At 55.3% G+C, this 16,675-nt stretch overlaps 1 protein-coding gene across 2 annotated transcripts in view; it reads right to left on the bottom strand.

Moving 5' to 3' along the window:
* LOC123035300 (1-phosphatidylinositol 4,5-bisphosphate phosphodiesterase gamma-1-like) overlaps window positions 1-16,675 on the bottom strand; it is a 56,165-nt gene extending 39,490 nt beyond the window's left edge. For both annotated transcript variants that reach the window (XR_006416913.1, XM_044453331.1), the window contains exon 1: window positions 16,412-16,675. Coding sequence is in view for 1 of the 2 variants with exons in the window: in XM_044453331.1 (XP_044309266.1) it covers window positions 16,412-16,643 (232 nt within the window). In the remaining variant the exon portion in view is untranslated. The remainder of the gene's footprint in view (window positions 1-16,411) is intronic.

The raw sequence follows: 16,675 nt of genomic DNA on the forward strand, positions 1-16,675 counted from the left end.
GCCGAGGAGAGCGCAGCCAGCCTCGCCCGGCCCGGACCGGTAGGGCAAAGGCACCACAAGCCGCGCCACTCACACCCCCAAGGAGAGTCGCTTCCTTTTCCTCCCTGCCATAAGTAGCTTTCAGTGTATTTTGAGAAATTTCCGGAGCCTGCTGTGAGTTTCCAGAGCCCGTCCCACCAGAGTCGTGGGTCAGATTAAACACCGGTGACTTCCAGTGCTGCAGTGGAGGAACCTCTTGGCTCCTTCAGGGCTGCTTTTTTGTATTGTGCAGGGTCCTCGTCCATAAGGAGGGGCTGCCCGGTGCAGTTTATCCACGTGGTCTGTTTGCATTGCCCCTACAGAGGGCAGGATCCTGAGCTGTGGTAACACCGGGCCCAAGAGCACAACGAACGGAGCAAACGGCAGAGGTCTCCCGTCGTCCCACATCGTCCCATCAGCTCCGGAAGGATCCAAAGCACGCTTGCTGAGCACCCGCTCTAGTGCCGAAGTCCGATGCCCAAACCCTCTTGCGCGTTGTCACGGGCCGAGTCTTCCCATTTGCGTTCAAGGCCTTCCTCACATCAAGAGGAATCCGGGGCAGCAGCTTTCTTGGTGCATTTGGTGATTCGACAAGCAGCTGCCACAGAAGGGCTGGCGAGGCGGGGGGGGGGCATGCCGGACGCCGTGAACGCTCACGACTTCGGTGCCAAGGAACCCCCCCACTCACCCCACAGAAAGAAAGACACCCCCTTATCCTCTCATGCACACACTCTCTCCACACCCCGAGTTGCCTCTGCCCCGGCCATTCGCACAAGCACCGCGAGTATCTGCCCGGCCTGTGCTCACACTTTGGCAGGCTGTCCAGCCGGGGCAGAACCAGGCAGGGCCTGGCGTGTTTACAACCCACGCAGCTAAAACGCGGCCGAGATGAGGCCCACGTGTTTCTTGCAGGGAAGCCAGCAAGCCCTTACGTGTGGAAGCCTTTACGCACAGCCGCACTGTCCAGGGGCGATTCCGTGCGGGAAAAACAGCACGTGAAAGAGTCTCCTTCCCCAGCGAGGTGCTCTTGGGCTTAATACTCTGGGGAAAGCCGAGCCACCCGATCCAGTTTTGGGCCAGCTGAAGCATGGAAAGCCCTGAGACCGTACCAAGAAGGCGGAGGGTTGCCTGCAGCGGAAAGCTCCCCCCCGCTACACACCTTAATCACCAGCTTGCCCAGTTTACCCTCCCATTAGTCTGTCTCCAGTTCCCTTCTCCCCGGGGTGCTTTGATCTCACGGTTTTAAATTACAGCTGCCTGCAGACAAGGGGCCATTTAAACCCAGCCCTTCCTGACCGGCCCCTCTCATTACCCTCGAACGCCCACGGCCAGTGGGGTCATTAGGCTGCGGTTCCTGGCTCCGTGCTCTTGACCACCAGACTGTTTATGTGCAGGGCAATTCGGCCCCCGGGGACGGGGACGGCGCCTCCTCCCGGGAAGCCCCCCAGGCCCTGCTGCCCGCGCTCTGCCAGGGTGGGCACGGAGAGGAGGAGCGCCGCGTTCTGGGCTCCAGCTCCTGGCATTCCGGACTGCTGGCCACGGCGGCAGAGGCTCTGGGAGTTCGCCTTCCGCTCTCCCCATCCTGAGGGGCAGGCACGACACGGCCCCCCATCAGACGAACGCCCGAGTGGTTTTTGCAGATGGCACCGTCTTTATCAGCTTGCACATTGGTAATGGGCCCACGGGCTGCTGGGAAAGGGTCACCAGGTCCTCTCTCTGCCTCTCGCATCTATGGGTGGCTGGGCCTCATTCTGCGGTCCTACCACCGAGACCCACATCACTGCTGGAACACTGAACAAAAATATGCATTTTTGCAGAGCCGGAGTGATGCAGTGGGTAAGAGCGCGTAACCCTGCGACTCTGGCAATCCGGGTTCCGTCCCCGCTCAGCCACGGGCCCACTGGGTGGCTCTGGGCCAGTCCCAGACTCACAGCCAGCCCGCCTCACAGGGCTGTTGTGAGGATGATGCTGAGTCGGAGGAGAAGTAGGTACGCTGCCTTGAGTTCTGCTGCAAAGGTGAGCAGAACTCTGAGAAAGAAATCATGTGCTGCGGGGGGTGGGGCGCTGTGCTGGGGCTCAGGAGAGCCACGTCGCCACTCGGCCGCTGAGCTGACCGGGAGGCTTCGAGCCAGCGCCCTCAGCCCAGCCTACCTCACAGGGTCGTTAGGAGGCTAAAATGGAGATGAGGGCTACGTAAGGCCCCCTGGGCTCCCAGGAAAAAGGGTGCAGGATAAATGGAGTAACAGGTAAGTAACTGAGGGGAAGACTCCACGCATCGACAAAGTTCAGTCGAAGCAACAACAGTGCGTACCGTAACGGATGTGCCACAAAATGCCGGGCTGTTTATGGGCCGGCCTGGAACAGTCTTCAAAAAGCCGTAAATATTCACAACCGGGGGAAGAGAGAAATACCCGAAAACCATCCAAAACGCCCTCCTTCCCTGGAGTGAGCCATTGAGCGCCCTTTGAACCCCATACCGCCCTGACACGGAGCACACGGCCACGCTTGCACAGGGGAAACTGCACAGCTCAGCAGAAATTGGGGAGACTTCTTTGGCTGGGCCTGCTCGGCAGCGATGCCTTTGATTTCACGGCTGCAAGCCACCCTAAGCCGAACACACGCACGAACGCACGAACAGGAAGGGCGGGGATCTAGGTTTTGCACATAAATACACCACACTGCACGCACGCCATGCGGTTTCCTCGCAAGGCATGCAACACATTCACGCAGCCAGGCCCTTCTGACAATCCATGCACGGCCTTCCTGCCGTTCCCTTCACTGCAGCTGGTGCCGTGGAAGAATCCCGACTTCCTGATTTTCTAACCAGCCCCTGCATAGATTTTTACGGCTATAATTAGGTCCAGTATTGTCTCATTGATTCCAAAACATTTATAATAAAAGCCAAATGTTCTACTAATCTCCCACTGCCTGAACAATGCAAAATATGTCCATTTAATTGAATGGAGCAACCCCATTCAATAACGAGCAGAGAAATTTCCAGCTTCTAATAGAACAAAACCAGAAATGCATCCCTATTTTATTCTGTAAAAGCTAGGAAATAATTAATGTATCTTAATTATTTGTGACCAAACAGGAGGAAAAGAGCAAACCTCCAGCTTTTTAATGTGTGTGTGTGTGTGTGTGTGTGTGTGTGTGTGAGAGAGAGAGAGAGAGAGAGCGCGCGCACGCGCGAAGGAGAGAAAAGGGAAAGAGGGAGAGATTCCAAAATATGAAACATTTTGATGCAAACAACAGCTTCAGTCACAAACAGGTAGATGTCATTTAAACAACCCTAAGTTATTTTCTGTAATGCTGGGAACAATAGATGGAAAAAGAAGAAGGGGAGGCAGAGGATGAGGTGGCTGGATGGAGTCACTGAAGCAGTCGGCGTGAGCTTGAGTGGACTCTGGGGGATGGTGGAGGGCAGGAAGGCTTGGAGGAATGTTGTCCAGGGGGTCGCGATGGGTCGGACACAACTTCGCGACTAAAAACATTAGATCAGTGGTTGTGAACCTATGGCACGCATGCCACAGCGGGCACGCAGAGCCCTCTCTGTTAGCACATGAGTCAAGTAGGGTTAGGGTTAGAAAAACGAGGTGTCCTGGCATGATTTTGATGGCTGGAATGTGCTTCGAATGAGCAGAAATGTTGAGCTGTGCAGAAAAAGCTTCCCACCTAAGTCACTGCATTACGAATCAGGTCTCCCAGCCCAGCCCTGGCATTGTACAGAGGCCGGTCTTTGTCCACCAGCGGAAGCCCTCTGAGTCGTGCGGACTGGCCGGAGTCGGCCCTCTTGCAGTCATTGTCCTGCAGAAGCGAGCAGGAAACCGCTCGGCCCCGGGGCTCTCGGTCATGCTCCATCCGTCTCCTGCTGGCCTGGCAGACCCCGGCAGGGAGAGGCCCAATTCCCTTGCGTCACAGGGGTGCGCATGTGTGCGGGGTTTCTTCCCCAGGTGTGTTTAGAACTGCTGCTGCTGCCGTGGTTCAGTCGCGAAGTCGTGCCCGACCCATCGCGACCCCATGGACAACATTCCTCCAGGCCTTCCTGTCCTCCACCATCCCCCGGAGTCCACCTAAGCTCACACCAGCTGCTTCAGTGACTCCATCCAGCCACCTCCTCCTCTGCCGTCCCTCCTTCTTTTGCCGTCTATTGTTCCCAGCATCAGGCTCTTCTCCAGGGAGTCCTTCTCATTAGGTGGCCAAAGTATTTGAGTTTCATCTTCAGGACCTGGCCTTCTAAAGAGAAGTCACAGTTGATCTCCTCTAGGACTGACTGGTTTAATCGCCTTGTGGTCCAAGGGACTCGCAGGAGTCTCCTCCAGCACCACAATTCAAAGGCCTCAATCCTTCGGTGCTCAGCCTTCCTTATGGTCCAGCTTTCACAGCCATACACTGCAACTGGGAAAACCATAGCTCTGAGTATGCGCACTTTTGTCAGCAGGGTGATGTCTCTGCTTTTTAGTATGCTGTCTAGACTTGCCATAGCTTTCCTCCCCAGGAGCAGGTGTCTTTTAATTTCTTGGCTGCAGTCCCCATCTGCGGTGATCTTGGAGCCCAGGAAAATAAAATCTGTCACTACCTCCATTTCTTCCCCGTCTATTTGCCAGGATAGTTCATAACAATTTCTCAAAAATACAAGCAAGATACGAAAACACCACAGATACAAGTACGATCAAAGCGCAGTGTACAAATCTCGAAAATACACACAGGGTCGCTTGTCACGACATTTGCGTACAGCCAAAGCATCCTGTAGGAACCAACCCCAAAGTCACAAAGGAAGCACCAGCTTGGAAAAACAGCCCCTCCCTCACTTTTCTCCAGCTCTGCTTCGAAGCCAGAAGTGGCTTTGCTTTCCCAGCTCCTCTGCGCAGAGTCCACATTTTTATTCCATGGCCCGGCCTCCCAGTCTAGCGGGCAGAGGCCCCCTGTCCTCAGCTGATACGGCCAGCAGCCAGTTTGCAAGCATCCCCTTCCTTGACCCAGGCAGCTCCATGTAACATTCTGTTCACTCATTGGCCCTATTTGCAAAGAGCAGATAACCGGGAGCCAAACTGCAAAATTAAGCTTGGTCGTGCTGGCTGCAGACCAGACCACTCCACAACCCCTTCCGAGAAATTTGCACTGGATTTTCAGTGGCAAAATACCTGCGGCACCATCAAACTCCCCCCACCGCCCCTCACCTGTGTGCCTGTGAGCACACCTGGCACCAGACAGGAGGCAAGATGGGGTGGGTGTGTTTGCAGCGAGGAAAACATTTGGGAATCTCTCCTGTGCCTTCCTGGAAAGCGAGCAACCTGGTGGGTTCCAAGGGTGTTTCCGAAGCCGCTTCCCTTGCAGATGTGGCGCTTGAGCCGGCACCGAAGGAGGACATGACCCCGAAGCTTTTAGCGGCATTAAACATAGCAGGAGAGCTTCCGGTCTCCATTAGAAGGAAGCCGCATACAGCCGAGAGCTGGTGGGGGGCGGGGGGCTTTTCCTGACTCCAGACGTTTGTGAGTCAGAGGTGCCAGTCCAGCACAACACCGGAGCTTCGCCCCATCCCAAGCCCAGCTGCTCGGGAACGAGTGGCGCTCTTGGGATGCCCCTTGGCCGCCCCCTCTAGCCAATCAGTCCACACAAGCCATGGCCAAGACAGGAGACGCAGCTTCGAAAGTGCATCCCACAAGTGGCTCGGGCAAGTGAGGCAACGACTGGCCACAGAAAGAGGGGAGGTTTTGCTCTTTTCCCTCTTCTGCAGTGGCTGCATCGGCATAAAATGGCTGCTGTCCAGGGAAAGGGCCACCGTGAGCAACCTGGACAGCACAGGTGGAAAGGCAGCGCCGACCTCTGATGTTTGTGGGCTGCCAGTTCTCCGGGCAGCTTGCAAAAGCAGCAGAGTGAAGTGTGAAACAGGATTGAAAGTTATGCACGAAAGTTCACAAACAGAAGCATGTGCCTCTGCGGAAAGTCCCCAAGAACATTGAGGGGCCCTGACGCCATGTCAGGTGAAGGGGCCACCCAGCCAGCCTTTGCCCCCCCTCGGGCTCTCTGCTCCCCAGGCGGGACAGCAGGGCTGCAGCGTCCCCCAGGCCAGGGTGCCCAGCCGCTGGCGGGCACAGAGGGGCTGCTGATGGCATGAAACTGTTCAGGGTGGTTAAAACCAAGAGGGGTTGCGAGGCGCTCCAAAGGGCGCTCTCCATGCAAGGAAATGCAGTTTGATGCACGCAAGTGTAGCGGAATGCAGGTCGGGGCAAAACCCCCAGCTTCAGCTATGTGCGGATGGGATCTGAGCTAGCAGAGACGGAGCAAGGAGGGGGTCTTGAGGGGAGGGGCAGACAGCCGGATGAAAACGCCGGCCCAGCGCCCAGCTGCTGTGAAGAAGGCAAACGCCACGCCAGGCGGAATCAGGAACAGAGCAGAAAGCAGAACCGCCAAAGTCTTGCTTCCCTTGCACAGACCTTTGGTGTGGCCACACTTGGAATCGTGTGTTCAGTTCTGGTCGCCTGATCTGGAAAAGGACAAGACTGAGCTGGAAAAAAGTACGGGGAGGGCAACCAAAGCGGTCAGGGGGCTGGAGCAGCCCCCCTGTGGGGAGAGGCGACAGCAACTGGGACTGCTCGGCTTGGAAGGAAGGCGAGGGAGGGGAGGCAGGGCAGAGGGGCTTACAGTGATGGAGAAAGTCGGGGGAGGCATCTTCTCCCTCTCCACGACACTCGAGCGCAACGGGGTCTCCCCATGAGCTGACGGGGGCGAGGTGTAGGGCAGATCAAAGCAAGGACTTCTTCATACAGTGCACAGTTAAACTGTGGGATTCGCTGTCCTGGGAAAGAGCAGTGGCCGCCCATCTGGATGGCTCCGAAAGCGGGCTGGACAGATTGATGAGGGACGCGGCTCTCCGTGGCTACTAGCCCTGCGGGCCACGTGCCTCCTCCTTGAGCAGAGGGGGCCTGCCTGCATGTGCCAGGTGCTGAGGAGCGGGGCAGGTGGGAGCCTTGCAGCCACCTGCCAGAGGAGGTCTGTGAGCAGCTGGTCGGCCGGTGCGTGCATGCACTGGAGTCGCCCCAGCCCCTTCACCCTCCGAGCCGCCCCGTTCTGCACTGTCTCCAGCCCAATATGGCCATTTCTCAGGCAAGGCGAGCAGAACTGCACACAAGAGCCGCCCCACCAAGACTTTTGCTCTCAATGCTGTGCCTAATGTGGGGCTGCCTGTTTCACATTTCCACTGAGCTGCCCCCCCACCCCACAAGACCCCTCTCTTGGGGATCCCTCCCTGATAAGAGTCTTCATCATCCCCTACAAGCCTATTCTCTGTGAGCAATGCCAATTTCCTGCGTGGAAGACATATTCATGAGCAGAACTACGATTACAGTTTTCCACTGCTCCATTTTTCCATGGAAAATTTTCCATAGCATCATTTCATTAGCAACAATGAAGGGATGCCAGTTGCAAATATAATACTAGCCAAACTTTACAGTTTCAGAGCCATAATTAATGTTTTTAATGCAATTTATCCTAGTAAATAGGATAAATATGAATTGCTGAAATTCATGTGCAGTGGAACCGAAAGTAGCCCCCAACGATGCAAAGAGTAACACACAGTATTAAAACAGAATAATAAAAACCATGGCTGGTCACCCACAGAAAGCTTCCTGAAAGAAAGATGGCTTTGGGAAGCACTGGAAACAACAAAGAATCGCTACTGGCTGAGATCCAGAGGCAGGGAGTTCCACAGGGGGTGTGGGGGAACGACTGCATTAAGGACTGCGCTCCAGGTGGGCTCCATTTGGGTCACCGGGCTGTTGTGGCTGCCATATGTGCTAGCCCACAACCTCCACCATCAGGAGCCAGCCATACTGAGTGGAGGGTGCTGGGAGCTGTGATCCAAAACACTTGGAGGGCGCCCGGTTGGGGAAGGCTGACTTAGCGGGCCCCAGCACTTCCGTTTCCTTCTTTGATCGAAACCGTGAAAGGAAGCTCTTGCATTGGGTTTTAAAGCACAGGATTATTCCAAGAGGAAAAGTCAACAGAATGTAAAATTACAATCACCTTTTGGGTGTGAACTTTATCTCTAGAATATTTCAGGTCAAAGCCTTGCTCCATATGGGGACAAAATTATAACAGAGTCCTTTTGGAGCACTGTTGTTCAGTTGTTGAAATGAATTTCGTGTTTTTCAAACACAGACTGAGAACCTTCCAGTACAAAGTTTTCCAGAAAGCCCACATCACAGGATGCAGGCTGACATATCCTGAGCACGGTTGTCTAACTTTATGAGACTACATTTTACTGCTAATCTTTTTATTACTGCAAACCGGGTCAAGGTTCCACCTCGAGGCCTGATGGCCTCCTCAGCTCCTGTCTTGTGCTATTTCAGCAATAAACAGCACACTTCCTGGCCTGCAGGTGAGAGGGATGAGAGCAGGTTCTCCATTCTTGTCACTGGCGGTCCAGGTGGCTGCAGCAGCTCCAAGTGCCCATTGCATGACTCCAGCCATGCCCAGTTTGGGATAGAATAGCCTAGCACCTGTGATGCGCCAGGGGGAACCTGACCAACATGGTTCCCTGAAGGAGCGTCTTCTTCCATATGTGCCTGCCCGCCCCTTAAGATCTGGGGCAGTGGCCCTCCTCTGGGAGCCCTCCCAGAAGGAGATTAGGAGGGTAGCTACCCGGAGAAGGGCCTTCTCTGCGGTGGCACCCTGACTGTGGAATTCGCTCCCCAGAGGGGTTTGCCTGGCTCCAAAACTTTATTATTTTTGGCACCCGGCTAAAACCTTTTTATTCTCTCAATGCTTTAAGTTTTGATTGTTTTAATTGGGGTTTTATTGTTCGTTCATAATTTTATTAGGATGCTGTGTTCTGTTTTGTTTTATATTGTCTGATTGTTAAAGTGTTCCGAGATCACAGTAAGGGACAGTGTAGAAAAGTTTAAAATAAAACAAACAAATAAATGATGGGCCTGCTACGATGCACCCTATGAGGGCTGCCCTCGCTGGAGCACCTGGTCAGACACACGTGGCACCTGTGTGAAAGGGCCAGGAGCTTCCGAGCCACAGCCACGTCTTGCTGTTGACATCCAAAGCCCTAAACAACCCGTCTTCCCGACCCCTGTGGATGGGTGCGAATGCTGGACTGTGAAGGAAGCGGGCGGAAGAACTCGGAAGCGTTTGAGGCATGGAGCTGCAGGGGAGCTTTGCGAGGCCCTGGACCGAAGAAAAGACAAGCGAGCGCACGCTGGAGCAATCAAGCCAGGACTGGCCCTGGAAGCGAACGGGATGGAGCTGGGTCAGAGGCAAGTATATTCTCTGCGCTGCGTTCAGCACGGCTTTTGCAATTCCTCGCTGCACTTCCCAGCCGCCACTCGGTTGCTTAGAAAGCAGCTCCCTCCTTCTGAGAGCGTGCAAAGCTCAGCCTCCCCTCCTCTAAAAATCAGCGATTGTGGCAAGACCAGCCTCTGGCAGACTGAGTCTCCAAAGACCCTGCAAAGCAATTCCAGGTGTGCACGGCAGGGCGAGCGCCACACTGACGGCTCTCTGCCCCAAGCTACTGGAGATCTCAAGTCTGACTACGGAGAAAAACGTGGGTTTTGGGGGAGAACTGAAGGAAGGTGTTAGCAGGTGGCACCTGATCCACTGCTTGTGTTTTCTCAGGTCCACTTCGACATTGCGCTGGCCCACAGTCATCGCCCACAACACCTTTGCTGAGAAGGGAAGGCGATCGTAACAAAAGCGGGTAGAGGTGCTCACACCGATGACCGGAAGGCAGAGGCGGTTGAGCGGACAGCCCTTTCCCCACCCCGCTGTGGCAAGCTGCACCTCGTGGTACGGCTCGAGAGCTCCATCTGCAGAGCGACCCGTGGGCAGGGCGTGTGTCCTGGCCACTTTCCCTGGGAGTGGGCTTGGATTAAAGGAGTCCCTGCTGGGCAGCCTCCCTGGCACAAAGATTCCTGCAAGAAGAGGATGATCATGGCAGGAGGGGCGGGCTGCGGGTAGAAGTCTGGGAGGGTACTTTGTAAGGGGCGACGTTCAGCCCCCTCTGAATACACTGGGCAGGCATGGAAGTCCGCAGTGGCTGCCAGCAGGTCTTGGGACCCGGGGCACTGGCAGGCCCCGAACAGCTCAAGCCTGGGCCTTGGGGGCGCCTGCCCAACCCGGCCTGCCCTCCCAGATGAGCACAGATGGTCCCAGGAGGTGTTTCCAATTTTCTCAGAGGAGACTGGAGGGGGCGCTGAGCAGAACTCCCCACATGGTCTTAGGAATTTACAGCACATGTGTGTCTCCTTCTTGAGTGTTAGGTTTTGCATTTGTTGCGTAAGTTTTAAATCTGTTTTTAACTTTGGTTGGCTCGCAAGATGTCCAGAGAACCCGCAAACTACAAATGCTGCTAGTTTCTTTAATGGCTTTCCATCTTTCTCCTTTTGTGGAATGCTTCTCAGGGACAGAGAACACGATTCCTTGCCTCTTCATGGAAAGAAGCACCTCTGTCTAAACAGAAATGCAACCCATCGCGGGGGGAAGCCGTGGCCAGGGCTTGCCCCGCTCTGCTGCCTGGGTGCAAATTTGGAACGGGCAACTTTCTGTGTTCGCCGCTCTCCCTTCTTATGTCTGTTCATCTTCAAGCGGGAGTTGGGGTGTACAAATCAAGGACCAGCTTCTCTTCAAGCAGAGCATCATCCTCTGTGAAGCAGAATGCGTGGCCACCCTACCCTGCCCATCCTGAATATAAACAGTTCAGCAGGAGGACTGTAAGGCTGACTTCTGCCTTGCAGCCACTGCTTGCTGGCAGGATTAAAATAGGAGGGTGGGAAACAGACGCATCCGCACAGCCGCGGCAGGACCGGCGGCGGCCAAGTCTTACTCCCTCTGCTCTGAGCCAGAGGCCACGCACAAGCCCTGGGGAGTCCCCTCCCAGGAGGAGAACACGGGTTGGGGGGCTCGTGCGGGAAGAAGCCCCTGCGCCTTGCCACAAAGTGCACTTGCGGGCCCCTGCCCCCCCCCCCCGTGTCTGCCCCTCAAGGAAAACTGGGTCCGCGGGCAGGAAGGGGTTGGCTGGGAAGCTTCGATTTGCCGGAAGCAGGGAAACCAAGCGGACGAGTGTCTGGGAGGGAAGGAGGGGGGGTCACGGTGTGTTTTTTGGGGGGGCGGGTTTTTCAGGTGGAGTGTGGTAGGCCTGCACAAAGAGCTGCCCGTCCGCCGTTCTGGGTTGCCGGGTCGCTGCCTGGAAATCCACACCAAGCCTTTAGAATCAGCAAAGGAGGCCAGTGATGGCGCAGCCTAAGCCGCGGCCCCCGCCCCTCGTACAGGCCTTTCCCCCCCGCAACACCCAGCTTGCAAGGCAGCACCCTGGAGTTATGCTTGGGGAGCAACATGAAGGGATCAGACGAGAATGGCCAGCAGAAGCTGCCCCCGCTTCGATTCATCCACACCAGGCCGAACGCCTCCTCCACCCACAAGGTGCCCGGATGAGACCCTCCCCAGCTGAGGCCTTCCTCCAAGGCAGCAGGAGGAGGAGGAGGAGGGCCTTCTCGGTGGTGGCCCCGAAATTATGGAAGGTTCGCTCCGCCGAGGCCTGCCTAGCATCACCTTTGGCATCTTCCTGAGCCCAGATTAAAACTGCTGTCTCGGCTGAGGCATTTCCCAACTCCGATTTGAACATGGGCTGCCAGCTGGTTTTTCAGAAGTGGGGACTGGTCTTAGTTAAGCTGTTGCAATTGGCTTTCAAATTTGTAGCTTACATTTATGATATTTTCCTGTTATTTGGGTTTATATGGCATGTTACTGTACTCATTAACTGCTGTACGCTACCCAGAGAACTTTGGGTATGGGATGGTCTAGAAATAAAATTAAAAAATAATTACATAAATGCACATAAATGCATAGGAACACCTATGAACACTGGTGTTGAGCAGTGTTACCACTAGCAGTAATCAGCCTTCCTTAATCCAGCATCCTCTGGAGTACAAACCCCATCATCCCCCAGCCAGCCAGCCTGGCCAGCCTGCAGAGATTCCGGGAGGCCAAACAGAAGGGGAGGCTTTCAAAAGAAAACTGCAAGTGGTCGGCTGATATGGAGCCACGTCCGCTGCGTCCCTTTCAGGTGCTCCTTGGCATTTGACGAGAAGACAGTGGTAGTGGCAGCTTGGCCGAGTGACGGGGAGGAAGAGGTCAAAGCAGGTCTGGACTGAGATGCCCATCATCCCCAGGCAGTATGGTGGCTGGGATTGTGAGAGGTGCTGCCGAGAGCCTCCGGAAGGTGGCTGGTTGGCGAAGGCGGCCACGCGAGAGCGTAAGAGGCTTCCTAGGCCAGACTAAAGCTCCACAGGATGGAGGCCCCACAAATACTGTGATTGTGCAACACGGGAAACGACGGGCTTCTTCCTATTTTCTTTCTTTGCACAATGCTCAATTTCACAGCTCAACCACATCCCTCCAGATGTGCTGGCTGGTGGACACTGTGCGACACATCTGGCGAGCACCAGGTAGGCGAAGGCTGCTATATGTACGAGCCGAAAGATGCGCTGGAAGCCAAGCAGCCTCCCACTCTTTCCCCAACCATTTATCCAGCTCCTCGTCTCCCTGGCCAACTGCAGCCCAGAATCTCGCTGCTTCCAAAGCTCTCACCCACACTCTTCCTGTCCATACGACGCTCCATTTCTTCTTCACTCCCACTTCCTCAAAAATCCCTCTTCTCGCCAGACCTCCCTCCTTTCCCGTTGTTGGCTTGCCCACTGGCCGTACCGCTCCTCGGCCGCCTGCTCCTCAGCATCCTTATTTCCTGGACTCTCTTTCTACTGAATCCCCCTGCCCACCTCTGCCTTCCAGGGGACCAGCTGCCCACCTAGCCCCCCGTGACCCAAGCCCCACATGCCCTCCTCCTCCGAGCAGATCTGACCTTTCCCTTCGCTCACGCAGTTGTACTGCCTACGAACATTCTACAACCCCGTTTCCCCCTCAGCAGTTAAGAGTATCCTTCAGCCCATGATTCATAAAGAGCACAACGAATGACTAGCTGGGGAGCAGGAACACAAACAGCACTGACATGCAACGGCCTGGAAAAAGCCTAGAAAATCTTTCCAAGAGCACAAAAGAAGGCAGTGCCCAGATGTCCCAAGCAGAGCACCAGATCCTCAGAGCACCTCTGGGGCAGCACATTCCGTTCGCATCAGACAGCATCCAACCACACCGGGACTGTCCTGCACCGTGGCCGGAGATGCAAACGTGCAGCCAAGCACCATTCCCCCACTCCCCTCTCGCCTTTCCGACTTCCTCCACCAGGCCCTACGTAGAACATACACCTGGTGCTCCTATGCGGCAACAGAACAGCCGTGGAACTGCACGGTCTCCAAAGCAGGGCCGGACGGGTTATTTATCCGGCTATTTGGGGTTCCTGACTCCTGACCCTCCTGGCAAGGGCTCTGGGGAGCGGAAGTTCAAAACTTCTGAAAATCTACCTTTCACCACCCCTTGCTCTATGGGCACAATCCTGTGCAGGTTTGGGGAGACAAGGAGTCCTTTGCTTCCAGCATTCGCCATCCAGGGGCCGTAGGACTTGTCTGACATTGCACCCAAAAGCCTGTTCTTGCCTGATGATTCTCCTTGTCCAAAATCCATCCGAACAGCCCCTGCCAAATTTTCTTCAGCCAGGAAGAAAATAGCAAAACCTCCTTGAGCCCTCCTTGAGCAAAACCACCTCTCGAGTCGACAGGCTCCGAGAATAGAACGCGATGCCCACTTAACACCACAAAGGGCCGAAACCCTAAAAGAGGATGTTGAGGATTTAGAGAATGGCGCGGGGGCGGCAGAATTTTCTTCCTGCTGGGGCAAGCTGATGACTCAGTTCTGTGGTCGATGGCGCTGCGCTGCTTCAAAAGGAAAACCAAAACCAAGGTGACATCAGCTTATCTGGGATCTGCGTTTTTTCCATAGACTGAGGCGGGAAAACTTGGCTACATCCCCGAAAGTGGATCTTTTGCAGAAGCAACCTGCAAAATGAACAGAACCTCTCGCTCGGCTGCAGAAGGGGCCGTCCAAAGGGCCTTAAGAGACCCCGTCGCTTGCGCCTATGTGATGCCAGCAGGAAAGCTCTGAAAACATTTTGACTGAATTCTGCCCATGCCCAGAGATGTCCTTGCCACAAGTGATCCCAGTGCTACTTAAAGTGCTCGGCAGGTGCTGGCTACCCAGAGGGGCACTCCCCAGACGCTCCTGCCAGGTGGGGACACACCTGCTCTCCTCCTACACCATTCGGCTGCGACTGATGGAGCAGCAGGCCCGTTTCGAGGTGGCGCTGTAGGAGACGTTAAGCTGCTGGGATGCAGAGCCTTTCTGGGACCTGGAGGCCACATTGGCTCTGGGCAAGCATGGCTGCGGTCATGCGTCAGCACCCACGAGGGCCACATCCGGAAGTGCAGGGGGCCACTCAACCGCCCCCATGGACTGCCTTGACACTTTACCCACAATCCTGCTCTCTCGTTCTCTTTCTCCCACTTACTCACAGACACACAGAGGGGAGGGCCCAGAAATGTAATAAAATGAAATGTATTTTATTTTATTTATTTAGTAAACTTCTATGCTGCCCCATTCTCCGAAGCCTTTAGAGATTCCTGTTTCTAAGAGGCCCTGCCTGGCCGTAGCCTCTTCCCAAAGTTTTTCAATCTCTGGCACAATCAACATTATGCTGCGTATTTTTAAAAGCTACCTATAGTTATCAGGTGTGTCACACATTGTCTTATGTTCTAACAATTTTATGAATTCTAGGCCTGGGAATACTTTCTGTTGAAGGGCAGCATAAAAGAAACACTTTACAAGAGAGAGGAGGAAGACAACACAATAGGAACGAAGGAGCTGGAGGAAACCCACCAGACTTCATCCAGCGGAAGGTTGGTTTGGAAAGCACGTTTTGAAGATGCCATGGATCTAGACCACACCCCCACTGCAGGTTGGCCTGGGGCACTACTCCCACTTTGCAGATGGAAACTGGCCCACTGCTTCTTAGACCCCAGTCCCACACAGCCTCATCCAGAGGATGGGAAACGAGACACTTCTGAAGTTCGCCGGATGTTAGTTATGGTGGAGCAGTGATTCCCCCCGTTTCCTCCGGTCCCCAGTGAAAGCCCGCAGAGTCAGAGGACACGCAAGGTTTGGGTGGAACGTCACAGCAGATGGGAATCCCTGCTCTCCACCGCGACGGCACTCATGCAAGGACTCGGTGGGAGAGTCTCGGCACGCAGGTGGAACTGCCCGGGGTCAGCCCAGGGTGCCGGGTCCCCTCTGCCACAGAAGCCTTGCAAGCGTCAGCCCCCCAAACGCTTTCAGGAGGAGAACAAATCTTGGGAGCTCCCCCTTCCACAGAAGGAGCTTCAGTCAGCGCTCACCTTTCTCATCCTTGCAAATGAGAAGCCCTATAGATGTCTGGATTATGGAAAGTGCTCCCACAGAAGAGCAAAACTCACAAATCGTTTAAGACAGTGGAACCAGCTGCCTGGAGAGGCGGTGGGCTCTCCCACACTAGAGACATCCAAAAAGAAACTGGACAGCCACCTGAGCGGGATGGTGTGACGTGGGGCTGGACCCGAGGGCCTTCACAGCCCCTTCCACCTCTACGATTCTAAGAGTTCTTTGGGCCTTCAAATCCACCCAGGGGGCCTGTTTGTAGGCCCACCTCCACAATCATCAGATTCGGAGGCAAAAGGGACAGAGACTTCTCAGTGGCGGCCCCAATCTGCAGAAGTTCACTGCAAGGGAGGTGCAGCTGGCCCCAGCCATTCTGGCCTTTACACGCGTCTTTGAGGCCCACTTGTTCCAAACTGTTTTTAGTCAAGACATTGCTCTGTTGAGGCTTGAGGTTTGTTGAGACATTATTCCCAGGTTGCCTTCCATAATGCCAATATTAGTGCAAGCTTTAATTTGTTTAACAGGTTTATGGGCAGCTGGTGTACCCTGAGATGTTCTTCACTGCTGCTTAAGATTATAGTCTATTGCTTTATGTTTATGTTTCCGTAAGTCAACTTCGGAAGGCTTTTTTGTCCTAAAAGGCAGCCTAGAAATACATGCAATAAATTTTAAATAAATTCTCCCCACAACTTTCTGGTGCTTGCAGAGGCTGTTCACGCTCCTGTACCAGCCACTGTGTTTTTTAGGCTGTCGTACACGCAGCTGGGGGTGCTCCCACATGGAAACGCGAATGCTAGCAGTGGGGCGCCTGGCGCGTGGGACGGGTGGGGGCCTCCTGGGGCAGCCCCTCCGGGGCCAGAGCGGCCCCCCAACCTGTTGGAGTGCTGCCATGACGCTTCCACAAGCCGCCAAAGGGCTCCCGGGGGCTCCCAGCACCAGGCGAGCACCGCCCTGCTCGCCCGGTGGGACTCGGCCCGGTCCCGGCCGGGCTCCGCTGAGGCCGCTCCCGCCCGGGCCACGCACTCACCGTCTCCCTCCACCTTCTCGGGCGCGCGGCTCCACACGACCTGCCGGCTCTTCAGGCGCACCTGGAAGGTCCTGCGCTCCGGGCGCTGCGACTTCTTTTGGTAGAACAGCGTGAGGACGGTGCCCACCTCCAGGCACCTGAGGACCCGCGCGATGTCCGCCGCGCCGGCCTCCGCCCCGGAGGGCTCCTCCGGGAAGCCGTTGGCGAAGCCGCTCAGCCGGGACAGCGACATCTTCCCCGCGCCGCTCAGCGCATGGCCAGCCG

Source organism: Varanus komodoensis, unplaced genomic scaffold (assembly GCF_004798865.1).
Source record: "Varanus komodoensis strain SLA01 unplaced genomic scaffold, ASM479886v1 scaffold78, whole genome shotgun sequence".
In the NCBI taxonomy this organism is placed as follows: Eukaryota; Metazoa; Chordata; class Lepidosauria; order Squamata; family Varanidae; genus Varanus; species Varanus komodoensis.